General features: G+C 41.4%; 1 protein-coding gene across 5 annotated transcripts in view; it reads right to left on the bottom strand.

Moving 5' to 3' along the window:
• Positions 1-5,503: 5,503 nt before the first annotated feature.
• Positions 5,504-20,644, bottom strand: part of tsnax (translin-associated factor X) — a 44,706-nt gene continuing 29,565 nt past the window's right edge. For all 5 annotated transcript variants that reach the window (XM_055635178.1, XM_055635182.1, XM_055635180.1 and 2 more), the window contains 2 exons: positions 12,731-12,858; positions 5,504-6,742 (listed from right to left, as the gene is read on the bottom strand). In XM_055635178.1, the coding sequence (XP_055491153.1) occupies positions 6,356-6,742; positions 12,731-12,858 (515 nt within the window). In that variant the 3' untranslated portion in view covers positions 5,504-6,355. The remainder of the gene's footprint in view (positions 6,743-12,730; positions 12,859-20,644) is intronic.

The following is a 20,644-nucleotide window of genomic DNA, read 5'->3' as shown; positions in this document are numbered from 1 at the left end:
CATTGTTTTGAGTGTAAAAACTATAACACTTTGAGACAACCATATTGGTTAACTGGGTATTGTCATGGTAACTAACGTCATATTTAAATGTATCGCGTGTTACTATGTCAGAATGGTCAGAGGACACATGTTGCGGGGATGTAAAGGAATGGCTAATGAATAAACCAAAGCCTTTAAGTTCAGTGTCCTTGAAGTGGGTTTATTACATTCGGATCTAGGTGAGGATCTGATATTGGCGACAAGGATGAACTAGTAATTGTTTAGTTTAACTTTTGAAGCAGATATGGCAAAGGTAAGTGCAAAGTTTAAGGCATGGCTAAAGGAATTTGACTGCGACGCAGATAGCTTATTAGCCCTGTCTCACGGTGCGAGTCCACTCACCAGTGATCCCGAGTGAAAGAAAAAAATCAAATTCGTGGTTTTCTACGAGATTCCAAGTTTATGTTCACGAGTTTAAACGAGTTCCCACGTGTATGTCTAAGTTTGCCGTTTACTTCCCATTTCTGCGATGTACCAAGTTCATCTCCCGAGTTACCAAGTTCCTCTCCCGAGTTACTCTTGAGCCAACAACGACTACCAACGCGTGGAAAAATCATCACATGGTAAAAATTATGTCATGCAGTTTCTTTTTACTATAAAAAGCCTCCCATGTTTAAATTTCTTAGGGTTACAGAATCATGGGGTATGGGGAGAAAGCAGAAACTGGGTACTGATTTTGGATGATCAGCCATAATCATATTGAATGGCAATGCTGGCTCGAAGGGCCGAATGTGATCACTTCCATTATGTAGAGTCTCAGAAGGTTAATAGAGATTCCATTCCGTTTACATTGCGTTTGTGCAGGGATCAAATCTTAGCCCAAAGTGTACATTAGGCGGCGAGGATTAATTTCAAAACGTCAAATTATATCAGTGTTTTATCCGAACAATGGATCAGGGCAGATGCCAGCCCCTTTAAACATAACGGACAGCTCAGTGTGAAGTGGTGCTGGAATTATATATGTGAAATAGTCTTGGGAATTTTATTATCGATCCTAAATGCTCTATTAAATTATAGGTCGTTTAGTTTGTTGTGAAGTGGCGCCGGATTTAACACCTCAGTCTATTAAAATTGAATTATCTCATTGAACGAAAACATGCAATATGTTTCCAGGCAAATATCCAGTGGTTGAGAATTAAAGAGCAGTCATTAATGTTTTTAAACGGGCGGTTGTAGTCAATAATACGGTAACCGAATGATATTTATTCATTGCTAGAGAGGACGATGTAAACATAGTGAGGTTAGTGGGCAGCCTCTAACATTAACCGCTCCTCATACTGTTCTGTTGAGTAGGAAGGAACTGCAGATGCTGGTTTACCCCGAAGAAAGACACCAGAAGCTGGAGTAACTCAGAGGGTTAGAAAGCATCTCTGGAGGGAAGAAATGGGTGACGTTTCGGATCGCGACTCTCCCGGTTGCCAAACACTTCCCATTCCCACACTGACCTTTCTGTCCGAGGTCTCCTCCAGTCAGAGTGAGGCTAAATGCAAATTGGAGGAACAGCATCTAATATTTCGCTTGGGCAACTTACAGCCCAGTGGTATGAATATTGATTTCTCTCACTTCAAGTAACCCTGGCATTCCCTCTCTGTCTATCCCTCCTCCACCCGTCACACCAGCATCTCGTTTTCCCCCAACGAACAGCGAACAATGGTACGTTTCCTTTATCATCTTTACTTTTTTGCATTCATTGTTCTTTATCTCTCTGCAATACATCATCATCTATATCTCTCGTTTCCCTTACCAGTCTGTCGAAGTCTCGATCCGAAACATCACCCATTCCTTCTCTCCAGAGATGCTGCCTGTGCCGCTGAGTTACTCCAGCTTTTTGTGTCTATCGTCGCCCTTCTTCAGACTGTTCCATTGTATTGACCGAAAATGAACGATGTGGCAGTACCGACGACTTAATGAATGAAATGGAGACACGCGGAATTAAATGGACTTGGAATAACTGGGGCAGTGGGGTTTTATCGAAAAGTGACTACATGAAATCAGTGGAAGGAAACGGGCAGGCGAGGTTTCGGGTCAGGGTCCTTCTTCAGACTCCAAGACCCGCTGAGTTCTTCCAGCTGTCAAATTGAGACATGGGGGACCACAGATGCTGGCATGTTGAGTGAAACACAAAGTGTTGGAGCAACTCGATGGGCCGAATGGCCTAATTCTGCTCCTATGACTTATGAACTCATGAAGTGTCGAAGTAAGCCAGCGGGTCAGGCAGCATCTGTGGAGGGAATGGAGACGCAATGTTTTGGATCAGGTCCCTTCTTTTCGAGCCGAATCAACGTCTGTTCATTCCCTCCGTTGATGCTGCCTGTCCCACTGAGTTACTCCAGCGCTGTGCGAGTTCCTCCAACACTTTGTGTGCATTTTATGATCATGATTCCAGCATCTGCAGTTTCTTGGCTCTGCATAAACTAGGCCTCAGCAACACTGAGTGTACTAACCGGGAGATTATGTTGCTGCTGCCAAAACAACAGTTGGCAATGTATGCACGGTAGATGTCACATTTCGTGGGAAACAAGGTCTCCAGGGAGATAGACGCAAAGTGCTGGAGTAACTCCACAGGACAGGCAGCATCTCTGGACATTTATAAAGCATTACATATTGGAACACAAGGAACTGCTGGTTTACGAAAAAATACAAAGTGCTGCAATAACTCAACGTTTCTGGCAGTATCTGTGGAGAACATAAACAGCTGACATTTCGGGTGAAAGAAGGGTCTAAAGTTTGAAGAAGGGTCCCAACCCCGAAACGTCACCTATCCAAGTTCGCCGGAGATGACTAATCTTCAACATTTCACTTCTGGCACTCAGGTCAAACCCACGAGTAAACTCACGGGCTACTACGGTATTACGATGAGTTTAAAATTTTCAAATTTTTCCTTCAGGAGTAAATTTGACGTGGAAATCTTTCAACATGTTGAAAATTTTTCACGAGTTAACAAGTTTCCCGAGTACCTACCGTTAGCGTTACGAGTTGCTAAGTTACGTCCACAAGTTCTGACGTTCCCGCTACGTTAAGTCGACGTGGTCACCACAAGTTTAATTTGTTTTTAACTCAGGATCACTCGTGGGTGGACTCGTACCGTGAGACAGGGGTTTAAGTCCGCTTGTTAAAGGAGCAACGGCGTGCAGCTCACAAGACGGAGAGCATTGTTATTGTAGTGCTGGAGCTTAAGGGACACGTTCAAAACACTTCCAGAGATGGGAGGAAAAGCAGATTACGCAATGGCTGCTGCTGCTTTGAAGAAGCATTATGTGTTGCAAACAAATGCCACACTTCAACAACATGCATTCCGGCAACATACACAGAGAGAGAGTGAAAGCATTGGTCAGTTTGTCGTACGATTGCATCAAGTTTCTGAGGGCTGTAACTATGGAGCTGAGTTGGAGAATCAAATCAGGGATCAGGTTGTACAAAGTTGTAAATCAAATGGCTTAAAATGTAAGTTGTTGGAGAAAGGTGGCACGCTAACATAAGGGAAACATTGAAAATTGCCTGTTCATTTGAAGCTGTAGAAACCCAGTTTCAGACCTTGAGATTGGATCGAGGAAGCCAAGTTAACATGATAACATCTACTGGCACAAGCAAGGGACAAGGACATGGCAAAGGTCATTCCAAAACTGAAGATGACAGCGAGTGTTTTAGATGTGGGAATTTTGGACATTTGCCAAGGATTAAAGTTGCCCTGCCAGGGGTCAAACATGCAGATGAAAAACATACCATTTTGCAAAGAAGTATTGAACCCCAGCGAAACCAAACAGAGATGATGGATAAAATATTTTTTTTTAATGTGGAAGAAGTTAGAGAACCAAGAGATGCAACTGAAGTAAGGAGTTTTCTTTGTTTGGTGAATTTTTCTGCAAGATTTATTCCAAACCTAGCTACTGTAACAGAGCCACTGAGGAGGTTGACAAGGAACAATGTGTGGTGTTTAAGAGGGAACTGCAGATGCTGGAGAATCGAAGGTTACACAAAAAAGATGGAGAAACTCAGCGGGTGCAGCAGCATCTATGGAGCGAAGGAAATAGGCAACGTTTCGGGCCGAAACCCTTCTTCAGACTGATCGGGGGCGGGGGTGGGTGGGGACAAGCAATGTGTGTTTTGTGTTTGGTCCAGAACAAACTGCATTTCAGATGTTGAAACAGTTTGATGAGGTGCCCATTCGTTGGGATACTATGATCTAAAGGCACCAGCCCATGTTATTGCAGATGCAAGTCTGGTGGGGTTAGGAGCAGTACCTGTACAGAAGCGGGGCAATCGAGAGTCATAGCGTATATAAGGAGGTCATTGACAGAAGTAGAAAGAAGATACTCCCAGACAGAAAAGGAGGCTTTGTCTTTGGTGTGGGCATGTGAACACTTTCATGCATATTTGTATAGCATCGAGTTTGAGTTGTGGACAGGCCATAAACTGCTGGAAACAATCTACTCCCCTCGATCCAAACCATCGATTGAAAGATGGATGCTTAGACTCCAATAGCACAAATACAGTGGATCCACATCACTGGAAAGAACAATATAGCTGACACATTATCCAGATTGCTGCAAGGATCTACACGGGAGACAGAAGCAGGATCGTTTGTATGATTTGTTGCAGTGCACTCTACACCAGGAGCAATGAGAACAATGGGAATAGAAGAGTCAGACAAGGAGCCAGAACTACAAGATGTTAGAGAGAGGATCCAAAGAGGTGACTGGGAGGAATATCCACACAGGATATATGCAGCTATCAGAGATGAACTATACACAGCTGGAGGGTGTGTACCATCACAAAGTTACACCAAAGTGGGTGCAAGCTAATGGAGAAGTGGAACGTCAGAACCAATCTCTAGAGAAGAGGATGAGAATTGCAGGAGACAAAGATTGGAAGGAGATGCTCTTATCATGTGTAGCAGCATATTGAGCTAAACCACACAGCATTACAGGGAAGAGTCCAGCAGAACTGTTGTGTGGCCAATAAGTGAGGGATCATGATGCAGAAAATGGGCATCAAAGCACTATGCAAAACCAGAATAGAGATCATGAACAGGTGGAACAGGAAATGACAGATTTGAATCTAGTACCAGCATAAACAGAGGCAGTGGTCAGTCCAAAATGTCAGAGAAGACCACACAAGAGATACGAGGACTATGAGATGTGAAAATTATACATTTTCGCTGTAACTAATGCCATATCCTAAATGGTGTATGAATGTTCAGTTTACAATGTGATGATGCGGATATTCTTTTTGTTTGATAAGAGAGGGATGTCATGGTAATTAACGCCATATTTAAATATATCACGCGTTACTACTACGTCAGAAAGGTCAGAGGACACATGTTGCGGGGATGTAATTGAATGGCAGACGAATAAACCAAAGCATTTATGTTCAGTGTCCTTGAAGTGTGTTTATTAAGGTGAGGATCTGACAGGAATGACATGCTTCTCATTTAGTTAGGGCAATGAGATACCCGAGTCTACTATTTTAGGATTTAAGAGTTTATTATCGAGTAAATAAGTACACAATGTGGAAGAAAATCTTCCTGTAAAAATCTTAATGAAACTTGCGCATTCATATTGACAGCTCAAATTTAATCCAGCCTTCACATAGTCAAACCCCAAAATATCAATTGCGTGAGTTTAATTTTATCTCAAGGGTACATCGTTCAGTCCTCTGGTCCATATAATAATGCCAATTCATTATTTCAATTTTAATTAGAATATATAATCCAAAAACAGCACAGTGAGATTTTGTTCTATTGACATAAACCAAATAGTTTTGATACACAAACAATGCAAAAATCAACCTTTAACAGCGGGCTGGAATTCAAACTATGAACAAGACACCATGCCTCAAAACCAAAAGGTTGTGGCATTTAAAACAAAAGCATTCAAAAAGGTAACTAGATTGCAGTGGGGAAACATTATCAGTTTGATAAAATTAGGTTATGAATAATCCATCTAAACAAACAATTTTGTTATTCATGGAAAATAACATGAGTTTTTATTCATGGAGAATATAAATGGATACAGATTTTGTACTGGAAATACTTCTACTCATTTTAAACATGAGCAGCTTTTGACAGTCTAAAAATTCTGTTCCAAACATCACATTAATTTTTTCGCTGAAATCTCTAGAAAAAAAGTCCCCATTATCTCATGCATAGATTTTTCATAACCGAATACATTTTGAAGAAATACATCCACAATTAATGATAATAATTTTGCAAGCTGTGTAAAACAAATTCATTTTTATACATTCATATTATATTAAGCCAAATAATCAACTTGGAAATTTCAACAGATCAAAACATTTTCGCTTAATATGTCAATAACTACACCCCTTCTTCCTGGTCAATCCTGGAAGGTTTTGAGCTGAGTACATCAGCAAGCACGTGTTTTGGAACTTCAGAACCCCTTACAGTTAACATGTAACAGGCATCTTCCACTTTTCCAAGACTTTGTTTCAATGTATAATGCTTCTTGGAAACTTCATATGGTCCAGTATTGCCTATGTAAGTAAACCCATCATAGATAGCACGTAGAAACTGGCTCACTTCAAAGGGTGTTTCGATATCACCATTTCCTACACTGGTGATACACAAGCGCATCAATTCACCAGTCAAATCAGCAATGCCCAAGAGGTAGTCTGTAGGAGTCACTTGCAGACAGAGAGGTTGCTGCTCCTGTTTCTCATCTTGTGAACAGGATGATGCCAAATCCTAGATGGTAAAAGCAGGATTTAAAAAAAGACACATTAAATATTACCTACACGATACGATAATACTTTATTGTCAGAGCGAGTCTGAAATTTGTTTTGCTTCACAGAAGCAAAATTTACAGCATCACAAAAAAAGACAAGAGGGGCGAAAAACGACACGCATCAAGATATCAAGACAGGATCCCAAAATACCCACATTCGACAGGACATTACAATAACAGGAGACCATATTTATGGCCTGTCAGCGTACGTTTGATCTGGGATTAAGTGGATTAACCTATGGACAAAAGAGGAATTGTAAGCAGTTAACAACCAGAAGCATAATTACTTATAACTTGATTGTGTTTGATCCTTAATTCCAGTGTAAAGTAGCTCTTTATAATGAGTCAAATCTTCCTGAACCTGGAACACTGCCTAAAATCATACCCACACCCTCTGCGCAAATGTTGAAGTCCAATCTCATGGATTCTCAAAACCTGGGAGTCAAATGGCATGTAGGCCACAGGCAGTGGTGTACTAAGACCTTGCAACTATTGCAATGACAGCCTTTCATGGAAGGTAGAGTCAAAATTGTGGCTTCATGTTCTGCCAAAGCTTGAGGTTTTGTTTCAGTTTTAATGAGGCAGGTACAGGATACTGAGTTGGATGATCAGCCATGATCATATTGAATGGCGGTGCAGGCTCGAAGGGCCGAATGGCCTACTCCTGCACCTATTTTCTATGTTTCTATAAAAATGTAAAAACAATGATGCTAGTTAACATACAATATACAAATAATCAACGTGATGAAGTAACTCAGCAGGTCAGGCAACATCTCCAAAGTACACGTGACTTTTCATAAGGTCATCTTGCTATTCCTGCATTGATACCCAACAGTTGAATCTTCTTAACCAACCTTCCATGAGGAACCTTGTTAAAGGCCTTACTAAAGTCCATATAGACAACATCCACTGCTTTACCCTCGTCAATTTCCGTAGTAACCTCTTCAAAAAATTCAAGAGGTTAGTCAAACATGACCTTCCAGGCACAAATCCATGCTGACTGTTCCTAATCAGACCCTGTTTATCCAGATGCTTATATATATTATCTCTAAGTATCTTTTCCATTAATTTGCCCACCACTGAAGTCAAACTAACAGGTCTATAATTGCTAGGTTTACTCTTAGAACCCTTTTTAAACAATGGAATAACATGCGCAGTACGCCAATCCTCGGGGACTATTCCCGTTTCTAATGACATTTGAAATATTTCTGTCATAGCCCCGGCTATTTCTACACTAACTTCCCTCAATGTCCTAGGGAATATCCTGTCAGGACCTGGAGACTTATCCACTTTTATATTTGTCAAAAGTGTCAGTACTTCTTTTACTTTGAACCTCATAGTATCCATAGCTACTCTACTAGTTTCCCTTACCTCACATAATTCAATATCCTTCTCCTTGGTGAATACCGAAGAAAAAAAATTGTTCAATATCTCCCCCATCTCTTTTGGCTCTGCAGATAGCTGTCCACTCTGTCTCTCCAATGGACCAATTTTATCCCTCGTTATCCTTTTGCTATTAATATAGCTGTAGAAACCCTTTGGATTTACTTTCACCTTACTTGCCAAAGCAACCTCATGTCTTCTTTTAGCTTTTCTAATTTCTTTCTTAAGATTCTTTTTACATACCTTATACTCCTCAAGCACCTCATTTACGTCATGCTGCCTATAATTATTGTAGATCTCCCTCTTTTTCCGAACAAGATGTCCAATTTCCCTAGAAAACCAGGGCTCTTTCCAATTTTTACTGTTTCCTTTCAACCGAACAGGAACATAAAGATTCTGTACTCTTAAAATTTCCCCTTAAAATGTCCTCCATTTCTCTTCTACATCCTTCCCATAAAATAAAATGTCCCAGTTCACTCCTTTTAAATCATTTCGCATTTCATCAGTTAGCCTTTCTCCAATCAAAAATCTCAACCCTAGGTCCAGTTCTGACCCTCTCCATAATTATATTGAAACTAATGGTATTGTGATCACTGGACTCGAAGTGCTCCCCAACGCATACCTCCGCCACCTCTCCCGTCTCATTTCCTAACAGGTCCGGCACTGCCCCTCCTCTAGTAGGTACCTCTATGTATTGCTGCAAAAAACTATCCTGCACACATTTTACAAACTCCAAACCATCCAGCCCATTTACAGAATGTGTTTCCCAGTCTATGTATGGAAAGTTGAAATCTCCCACAATCACTACCTTGTGCTTACTACTAATATCTGCTATCTCCTTACATATTTGCTCTTCCAATTCTCGATCCCCATTTGGCGGTCTATAATACACCCCTATAGGTGTTGCTACACCTTTCCCACTTCTCAGTTACACCCAAATAGCCTCCCTAGATGAGCCCTCCAATCTATCCTGCCAAAGCACTGCTGTAATATCTTCCCTGACTAGCAATGCAACACCTCCACCTCTTGCCCCTCCAATTCTATCACACCTGAAGCAACGAAATCCTGGAATATTTAGTTTCCAATCACAGCCCTCCTGCAACCATGTTTCACTGATTGCCACAACATCATACTTCCAGGTGTCTATCCAGACTCTAAGCTCATCCACCTTTCTTACAATGCTCCTAGCATTACAATATGCACATTTAAGAAACCCCCCGCCTCTTATTCTCTGTTTATTTCCTTTTTTATCTTTCTCCTCTTGTGCCCGAGTGCTTCCCTTTTCTGCTTCCTGCCTCCCATTCTGTCTACTCATCTCCTTTCTAAAAGAACGTCCTTTAATTCTGAGGCTACGACCTCTAGTCCTAGACTCTCCCACTCGTGGAAACATCCTCTCCACATCCACTCTATCCAATTTTTTCACTATTCTGTATGTTTCAATGATGTCACCCCCCTCATTCTTCTAAACTGCAGCGAGTGCAGGCCCAATGCCGACAAACGCTCATCATAAGTTAACCTCATCATGTTAACACATCTTCAGATATGGTGCCCAAAATTGCTCACAATATTCCAAATGCCGCCTTAGCAGCACTCCACAGAGCCTCAACATTACATCCCTGTTTTTGTATGCAAGCCCTCTTGAAATAAATGCTAGCTAGCATTGAGTTTGCTTTCTTAACTACCGATTCAACTTTTTGGGAATACTGCACCAACACTTCCTGGTCCCTTTGCACCTCTGATTTCTGGATTCTCACCCCATTTAGAAACTACTAGTCTACACTATTCCTACTACCAAAATGCCCGACTCCACACTTTGCTACATTATATTTCATCTGCCACTTCTCTGCCCACTCTCGCAACCTGTCCAAGTCCTTTTGCAGAGTCCTTGCTTTCTCTACACTACCTGCCCCATCACCTATTTTCGTATCATCTGCAAACATTGCAACAAAGCCTTCAATCCCCTAGTCCAAATCATTAATATACAGGTCAAGACCCTTCTACAGGTTGCAATACTTCAGTCTGAAGAAGGGTCTCCACCCAAAACTTTACCTATCCATATTCTCTAGAGATGCTGCCTGACCAGCCGAGTTACTCCAGCACTTTGTTTAACTCTGCTGAAAAATATTTTTTTGCATATAAATTATTATTAGTATTAATCAGTTTATATTTAATTGTTTGGGAGTAGCCAGGAAGTGTGGCATGGGTGGGAGATACAATGAAAAAAATTAGAATATTGACCACCTGGTTTTTCCAATCCAGAATTGCTCTTTGGGCTTGGATACTTGAAGTAACCAATGTTGGGACAAAATATTGTATGTGCCAAAGAATAATTTCATAACACTTTTCCCCAAGTCCTCGATGCAGCCTCTTCCAATCTTACCTCCAAGCAGAAATGTTCAGGGTACATTTGCCACTTCTCTGCCCACTATCCCAATCTGTCCAAGTCCTTCTGCAGAGTTCCTGCTTTCTCTACACTACCTGCCCCATCACCTAGTGGTCTGAAGAAAGGTCTCGACCCGAAACGTCACACATTCTTTCTCTCCAGAGATGCTGCCTGTCCCGCTGAGTTATTCCAGCTTTTTGTGTTTACCTTCAGGGTACTTTGTTGGACAAGGAACTCACCACCTGACATCCCAAAGCCTTTTCACCCTTTACAAGGCACAAACCAGGAGCATGATGGAATATTTTCCACTTCCATAAGTAATGGCAACTCCAAGAAAGTAAGTCATGCATGGCCAAAGGGGGATTGGGTAGATTAGAGAGAGCAGGCGTTAACTGGGATTTAATGTTCATGCCATTTGGTTGTAGGCTACCCAAGAGGCATGTAAGGTGCTGTTCTTCTAGTTTGCAGTGGAGAAGATGAAGTACAGACAATGCAGTATGGAAATATGAAGGGTATTAAAATAGCTAGCAACCGGATGTTCCTGGCAGTCAAGGTGAGAATAGCAGGTACACATCAGCATCAACACCTACTGGTTCCCTGTCATATTACATACTATTGTGCTTTAACAATTTTTTTACCAGTGTTTCATCACCACAGCAGTTCAATCTTTTATTTCCCTACCTAATAGATATGTCAGAGTACCTTCATTAGAAAGACTTAAGTGGTTTAAGTTTAAAGAGGTCTTTCACAATCTTTGATGCACTTAGTGGTATCCTATGCATGTTGGCCTTGTCAGTAATGTCCAAATTCCCCAAAATAAAAAACAAAAAATGCTGCTTGATCTCTGCTATGTTCTATCTACGTCCTTCTGCCTGTCTACCCTCTCTGCTTCAAACTTCAAAGATCAAGATTTTGGACCTATCCCAATATTTGTTTCTGAAACCTTTAGATGCTTCACTATATAGCATGTGCCAATATATAAGCAATGTAACAGAAATAATGGTCAAATATGTTCAAAAGAGGGAGGATTCAACTATTAGAATCTACTTGCGTAAAAAAAAGTTTGAAATTAAATAAAGAAGAAAGGAGGAAAAGTAGAAGACTCAGTCTGAAGAAGGGTCTCGACCAGAAACATCACTTATTCCTTTTCATTGGAGTTGCTGTCTGACCCGCTGAGTTACTCCAGATTTTTGTGTCTATGGTTTAAACAATTCCTTCTTACATGTTTGATATAACTTTTACTTAGTCATAAGGAATAGGAGTAGAATTAGGCCATTCGGCCCATCAAGTATGCCATTCAATTATGATGATCTATCTTTCCCTCCTAACCCCATTCTCCTGCCTTCTCCCCATAACCTCCGGCACCCGTACAAATCAAGAATCTATCTATTCTACATTAAAAAAGCAAATTTGATAGTTGCATATCCCCAATATCTCATTGCTTCAATTACAACAAATTAGATATAAAAACTGTGACTGTTACATGGACAAATGTAGTAGCCCTTTTGAGCCTAAATGAGATCCTTGAACTGCAATGCTACAATAATAGGACAGACTAGTGAGCAGGTCATCAGAAGATTTTGAACAATGCCAAATCTAAAATTAGATTTCAAGGAGCTGCTTAAAAAGAAAAAGAGGTAGAAAGAGAATGTTCCAGTGGTGGGGACAAAAACATAACTTTAAAAAAGAATTACAATCTTTGTGCTCAGCTAATTCAGGAGAAACATTAAACAAACTCTGTGTTTAAGAAGGAACTGCAGATGCTGGAAAATCGAAGGTACACAAAAATGCTGGAGAAACTCAGCGGGTGGAGCAGCATCTATGGAGTCTGAAGAAGGGTTTCGGCCCGAAACGTTACCTATTTTCTTCGCTCCATAGATGCTGCTGCACCCGCTGAGTTTCTCCAGCATTTTTGTCTACCATTAAACAGACTCTGTTCTCTCGTTGTTTTTGATCTTTTATCATTGAGTCTCAATGATCTACAGGTTTTTGCTTTGAACATATAGACCCACATATTTCATATCATTAAATCAAAAAGTAGAAATAGATTTTTCAGGAAATCCATAACAATAGTGGCTTCCAGTGACAGTCAAGTTTCTCTAACTTTATTTCAAATAACTGAATTATGTTACAACATGAAAAAATGTATTCACCATCTTAAAAAAGGCAAAATAATTCTCACCTCAGAACATTTTACTTCGTCTGTCTTTGGAGTGAAGATTAATTGGTTATTAATCTCATCAAGGCTAATCAGGGTTCTAGTCTTAATGAAATGTTGAAATGAAACAGCTTCAACGTATTCCTGTAAACCTGCAATTAAAACAAAATCATTCTGAAGCCCAGTCTTTGCGAGCATATAATTTTTTTATAGTGAAGTATCATTTCTAAAGTAGATCCGAGTAGAAAACTGAGTCCAGAAACTGATCTCTTGGACAGGTTAACATACTCCACTAATTCCTCTTCATAAGAAAAAGCTGCAAAGATTCAGAGAAAGATTAACAAACTCCAAACATTCATACTGAAAAACACCCCAGAACAAATGCACATTACTGAAGCTTAAGATGACTGTATAAGCTAAATTCTTTACCACTTTGGATTTCAGGAATGTTAGGATCATACTTTGACATTAAAAAAAAGGAAAACAATGGCTACAAGGAGCATAAGCATTAGCTGTCATGTGGTGTGATGGGACAGAACGGGCTCGAGCAGTAGTATAATCTATATTCTAGTATCTTTCAGATAGATGGCGGACGACAGATGGCGCAATGGGCTAAGTGTTCGGCTGGCGACCGGAAGGTAGCCGGTTCGAATCCCGCTTGGAGTGCGTACTGTCGTTGTGTCCTTGGGGCAAGACACTTCACCCACCTTTGCCTGTGTGTAAATGTAATGTAATTATGTGAAGCACTTTGGGGTCAATGCAAGTTGACTAAAAATGTGCTATATAAATAAGATTATTATTATTATTGTTAAAAAAAACAGCCACAAAAATGTTACAAGTGATGAATTTGTAAACATTCATAAACAGCCAAGTGAGTTCCTAATGTATAAGAGCACATACATACAAATTGCAGTACATTATTCAATGTTTCTTGCATGACAAAAGCTTTCCTGACTTCATTTATCATTCATGTTGTGTTAGTTCTATCACAGAAAGATTACCCCACAAGGGGAAAGAGTCATCTGTACCTACAATGTCCCTTTGCCATTTCAAAATCTTAGTAAAATGATTCCATCTATAGGAAATATAACCAAATCTCACATCATTATTCAGTGCCTTAATTTCAGGTATTATTCTGATGATTCATCATAGAATCTCTCCAGGGCCAATGTATCCTTCCTCCAACAGGGTGCCTAAATTAAGTACAGTATCTTAAATGATCTTTGACCAGCGCCCTGGATAATTGCAGTATAATTTCCTTACTTTTCTCTGAAATCTTCTGAAAGTCTATTTGATAGCTTGTCGCAGCCATTAACAAGTTTGCTATAATCTAATGGATCCTACACCCCACATCTACCCTTGCACTGCTTTTCCCATTTATATTGTACTCTTTATTGAATTAAATTGTAACCATTTTAATATTCATTCAATCAGGACATTTGCAGGCCCTGATCTCCTGTAACAATACTCATAATTTATCTTTTCTAGTTCATACTACATATTAAAAAACATATATTTTCTATAGATAAATTGCTTTTTCTTATGTATAATGATAATCTTCTGCACATATCCTTTCCGCATTACAATATAATTCTGGGTGAGAAAGTTTAATTCAAACTGAGCAATTGCACAGACTGTCTGTTCTCTGGTTCCTGCACTCTACTGACAAGTTCAAGGAACAGTATCTCATCTTCTTACTAGAATGTTATGATCTTCCAGACCCCACATAGAGTTCAACAATTTCAGACAATGAGCAGTATTTTCTGTTTTCATTTCAATCTCCTATATCAGTATATTCAGAATCTGCTTCTCTTTACATCTACACCAAACCAAACTTTTGTTTTACTCCTCCCAGTTTTATATTATTTCTTATTATTTCATTATTCTTGCCTCAACCCAACCTTTAGTTCCCTTCTACCCTCTTGAACTTACTCTGTATCTTAAAATCTAACTTTTCCAAATTCTGATGGAAGATCCTCAACCTAAAATGTTGAATCTGTTCCTTTCCTGCCAGAACTGCAAGTATTTGCAGTATTTTGTTTTTGTTTGTTTAGCCCTTGGATGTCCTGGGCTATCCTTCAGCATCTTTTTAAACATTTGCCCTTCCTCTTTGTTGTTGGCCATAATCTTTTCAAATGCCTCCATGACTTCACAGCCGACCAGGAGTTACTCCCAATGTTGTACCTTTCATAGTGTCATACAGGACCTGCAGCTCACTAAGTATCCAGCACATGGTCCATCGCCACAATGTCTTGGTGATTCAAGATACTACTTAAACATTAAGAGAGTATTTACTTCCACCACTCCCTTAGGTCTCACTGTACCTTGATACTCCCAAGGATAGTATCATTCATTACGTATGACCTGATCTCCTAAATTGCAACATATTGCTCTAATCTGGATCAAATTCCATCTGCCAGTGCTCTGCCTACTTTACCAATTGATCAATACGTTTTTGCAGGCTGATATTATCTACCTCACTATCCACAAAAACAATCTTTGTGCAAACTTACCATCACACCTCCTACATAAACATTGAAGTCTTAAATGTAAATAACGAACAGGAAGGGTCCCAGTACCAATTGTAGAAACAAAGAACTGCAGATGCTGGTTTATACCAAAGATAGGCACAAAGTGCTGGAGTAACTGAGCGGATCAGGCAGCATCTCTGGAGAGCAAGGATGGGCGATGTTTCGGGTCGGGACGCATCTTCAGTCCTTTCTCTCCTGACCCACTGAGTAACCCACTGAGTTACTCCAGCACTTTGTGTCTATCCCAACACCAATCCCTGTGGTAAACACTGGTTACAGGCTTCTAATCATAAAAGTAAATCTCCACTACCAGCCAATGCCAAATCCAATTTGTCTTCAATCACAAGGTGTCTAATCTTAAAGAACAACCTTCCACCTGGAATTTTCTCCAATGTCGTACTCAAATCCATAAAGATCACACCGACCACACTACCCTGAGATTGAGATAGATCTATATTATATCCAGCTATATCTTTGAAAACCTCAGTCAAATTAGTCACACAGGAACTTCCACCAATAAACCCATGATGACTGGCTCTAATCACTTCCCGGTTTAATTAATCCTGTTGCTCAGAATTTCTTTTGAATAACTTTCTTACAATTGACGTAAAACTCAATAGCTAATCCTTGCTACTCTTCTGAAAGAAAGCAACCACATATCTTGACCTACAGGCATCTGGCATCTCACTAGTGGTCAATTAAAAAAAAAAAAAATCTGCCTTAACTATAGCCAAGTGCTCTCTTGCTCCCCATAGTAGCCTGGGACACATCTCATAAGGGCTGGGGATTTATCCACCACGATGTCCACTATGACCTCCAATGCCTCTTCATTTTTAATGTTATGCTCTAGATATCAGCTCTCTCCCAAAAATCTCCAGCTATAATAACATTTGCACTGATTTCACTTTTGGTCTCCAACAGATCCTATTCTTTCCCTGGCTACCCTCCTGCAATTAATATACTTGTAAAATGCCACTGGATTTTCATTAATCTTATCTGCCAGCAATATTTCATTTTGCCCTCCTAATGTTTTTCTTAAGTTTTCTAATGTTTTACCTTACATTGTCTATACTCCTGAAGGGCCTCCCTGTTTTCAGTACACTATACCTACCAAATGCTTTCTTTTTTTTCCCCCTTTGTTAAACTCTAAAACATCCAGGTCTCACTGAACTTGCCTTTAATGGAACACGATGGCCCTGAATTTCAGATTTAAGATCCCCACCCGTATGATTTATCCAGAAGTGGCTGCTGCCAGTTTACATTTGCCAGGTCCCATTAATTATGTTGAAATTAGCCTCCCTATAACTACTGTACCTTGAAATTTAGAGTTATGGTCAACTTCCAAAACATTTGCCATTGACAATTAAACAACTTACCAAGATTCACCTTTGAAGAATAGATTGGGAACTGTTTCATCCAGAGTAGGGTGATTAATGGCACAGAGGCTCACCTGAATACATTTGAAAAAAAACCCAACCCACACAATCCTTTCACACTAAGGTGATCCTACGGGAAAATGAGAAATGGCAAATGATGGGAATAAAACTGGAAAAGTTGGATTATCCTACGGCTATTTCACCTCTAGGCTCATCTTCAGGAAATATGCCAAAATCTTGATGGTTTAGCGCAGCGTTTTGCAACCGGGGGTTCCCTGGAATGCTAGGGTTCCGCGAATGGTTGCTAGGGGTTCCGAGAGAAATATTGATAAACTAGACCAAGCGTGGACCCATTGGGTCCCCCTTCCCCAACGCAATATTCCCCCAGTAACATACACCTATACACTATGCTGGATGTTAAAATGGCCCGGCAATCCTCCCCCAACTGCACAGGCGCGGCTGACAGGTCCCCGTTGTGACAACAGATATCACCGTTGTGACGCAATTCAAAATGGCAATCTCAAAATGGCAGCGGGCCAGCTGCACAGGTGCGGCTGATGATCCTAAAATGGTGGCGGGCCCGGCAACCCTCAACTCGGGTTCACTGAGACATGAAAATGATTTAAAGTGTTCCGCAAGGGTAAAAAGGTTGAGAAACGCTGGTTTAACGTCCCCACACTCCCATGTCTGCTGATATTAACAATTCTCACTTCTTTATGTGGAAACAAGGAACTGCAGATGCTGGTTCACAAATAACAAAGTACTGGAGCAACTCTACCGCTGCGCCACTGTGCCGCCCATAATTTTTTAAGAAACCTTTTGCCTGGCACACTGAGTGACTCCAGCACTTTGTGCCCACTTCTTTGATACCATCTCCTTCCATTAAATCTGCTTTTACCACCACCTTCTTCAAAAATAGCTTTAATCCCATTTCTATGTGTAAACAACTTTCTGCATGCATTCATCCTATCCATGATCCTTTAACATGTTGCCTTTTCCAAAGGCTATGGCTACCTTTCTCCTATCTGACTTGTTAGCACGCAACAAAAAGCTTTTCACTGTACCTCAGTGCATGTGACAATAAACTAAACTGAACTGAATTAACACCAAGAACAGACATTTTCTCCAATTAAAAACTGCAAGGTTATAGCCATTTGGTGATTCTGCAGCCTTAATATGGTCTTATATACAATGAGGTACACGTATGAACTACTAAATACATAATAATCTTGACTACATTTTGCATTGTTTAAAGAATAGCACAATAGATCAACATAGGAATAGGCTGGTCGTCCCAATTTGAGTTTGTTTTTGTGACCTTTTAACATTTGTTTCCCTTGCAATCTTGAAATATTTTTCCATCAGATTCTAATGTCTGCCAACTTCTAAAGGAAATGCTAATGTACAAAATATTTTATGCAGTTATCTAGGAGCCTTGAAATTACTTGTAAACAAAATCATGAAGTTATTTTTTTTATAATCACAGTAAGAATGATTAGTTGTTCCCATAAGAAATCCTTCTGATGAAAGATGCTTATTAACCTTTTCGTAATCTTTTAGTCTGAAGACTCACTCGTATCGGAAACGCACCCGTTTTTAATAATGGGTACAATTCTGCTTTTCTGGCCTGGAGCAGACACAGAGCTAATACTGGAGCAGAAATGTGTCCGTTTTTTTAATAATCTTGGACCATAGATTGGGACCATATATCGGTTTTAAAGCCAAGATTATTAATGTAATGCAGTGAATATCATGTTTGTTTATATTTCATGTCAGCTCACAAGCAATTATCCTGATTCAAGCTGGAATGGGAACGCAAAAGGAGTAGAAGTGGCAGTGATTGATATGACACAAGCTCCAAGAGGCGCCAATAGGTACCATTTAATTATTTTATTAGATTTTTTATTTAATGCTTTTTTTGCACATTTAATAATTGTTTTTTTGCACGTACAACCCTAAATATTGTTAACCTAATGAAATTTAGCAAAATTTAACAAATGCACCTCCATGATGGAAAATGTTAATCTTTTCTAATTATATTATGGCCAAAATGGAGAAACTTCTGATGTCAAGCGTTTGATTGTCGTAAGTACCAAAACTGAACAATTAATTTTTACTTTTGTATAACAGCAGATTTTGCTTTAAGGTCAAACATGACATGCAGGATGTGAATATCTGTTCATTTTCAAACAACTGCCAGGAAGAGGGAGTTAGCAGCTTGGGTACAGTGTTTGTAGCAGGGACAGGAGACAATGGCCTGCAATTTCCAAGTTTTTAAATGAAAAAAATTCAAATTCAAGTGTGTTTGAATGTTGAATAATCAGCAACGGCAAAGAGCCAGTTAGCATCTCAATATACCAAGAGATATGGCTCATGCATTCCCCATTTCCTCACCAGCCCATATTCTCAGACATCAAAGCACGTCTACTCCACTGCAAAATCTGGTATGCCTTCTTTGAAGAAGTTCTCTTCCTCTCTCCGTAGGCCGTTTAACAAACTCCTCTCTCACTGTGATTCCTCCTTCCCTCCAATTCTACAGCCACATCTTAACCCAGACCCATTACCACAGCCACGTTTGCTTTCTCGGGACTCGCCTGCGCCTCCATCTTGTATCTCATGGTTTCCAGCTCCAGTTCCCTACCTCCCAGTTCGGACCCAAGTCAGACTATAGATACCAACAGGCTTACACGGCAGATCGACTTGACCACCTGCAGGCCCCGTGCCCCAAAGCTGGCCCGCGCCGCCTGCCCAAACACCACATGGCTGAGTCCCGCGACGCCATCTTTGCCACGAGGAGCAGCACCAACACTCACCGCCTCCCTGACCGATCTCAGGCCCGGACCACCGAAGATGCCACCGCCGCCAACCTTCACCTACCCACTGATGACGCTGAACCTCGCTGCCTCACCGGTACCTCTTACTATCGCCGCCTCACCGATAACATCGACCCTCGCTGCCTCATCGGTACCTCAGACTATCGCAGCCTCACCGGGACTGCCAATCCTCACTGCCTCAGAGTTACCTCCAAATATTGCAGCCTCAACCGGAACCGCCGACCCTCGCCGTCTCACCGGCCATTTGCTGACCGGGACTTCCGACGCTTCGCCTGCTGACCCAGACTCCAGTCCCCGCGGGCCTCATCAGTGACTCTACCGACCCTCGCCACTGCACCGCCCACCAGCAGGCTGCAGCCATCGCCTTACCCGAGTCCTAGGCTCAGCACCGGGCCTGAAGTCTCCACACTGCAGCCTCTCACACCACGGGGCCTGAATGTGCGGGGTCCTAGTGCTCCCCCCCGCCCCCAACACAGGGAATCTCAGTGGGGGTTCCACTGGGTCTTCCCCTTCCCCCTCGTACCATGTGATCCCAGCTCCTCCCCACCTACACTATAGTCCTCATACCCCCCCTCCTCCCTGACCATCCTCCACCGCACTACCAGATATAGCCTCGGACTTCGTCCACTCACCTGCCTTCCTCCGGCCCTAACCCCCCCATCCATGCCTTGTGTTCACCATCCCCCCCCTAACCTCCCCCTCTCAGATACCGAATGGTCTGTCCTCAGCAGAGGCCTCACCTTTGTTCCCCTCCGTCCCCACCTCAATGAGTTCCGTGTCCGCCGTGATGTGGAGCTCTTCTTCCGTCGCCTCCGCATCCAAGCGTCTTTCCATGGGAAGGAGTCCTTACCCCTAGTGATGACTCCTTCCTCTTGGACTCCCCCTCATGGCCATCTACCTGCTCTGGACCTTTCTATTTTAAATTGCCAGCGGGGCATTAACTGCCTCAACTTTTCCACGCCGCTTTCTCACTCTAACCTCTCCCCCCTGAACGTACAGCCCTCCACTCGCTCTGCAACAACCCAGACTGGGTGATCACATCTGCCAACAAGGGGGTGCCGTGGTAGTCTGGCGCGCTGATCTCTACCGGTCTGAGGCCAGGCGCCAACTCTCAGACACCTCCTACTTATCCTTGGACCATGACCCCAGACAAGCACCAGGCCATTATCTCAAACACTATCACTGGCTTCATCGCTT

Source organism: Leucoraja erinacea, chromosome 5, assembly GCF_028641065.1.
Source record: "Leucoraja erinacea ecotype New England chromosome 5, Leri_hhj_1, whole genome shotgun sequence".
Taxonomy (NCBI): Eukaryota; Metazoa; Chordata; class Chondrichthyes; order Rajiformes; family Rajidae; genus Leucoraja; species Leucoraja erinaceus.
Note: the sequence above shows the minus strand (reverse complement) of the source record. Positions and strands in the feature narration are given on the sequence as shown.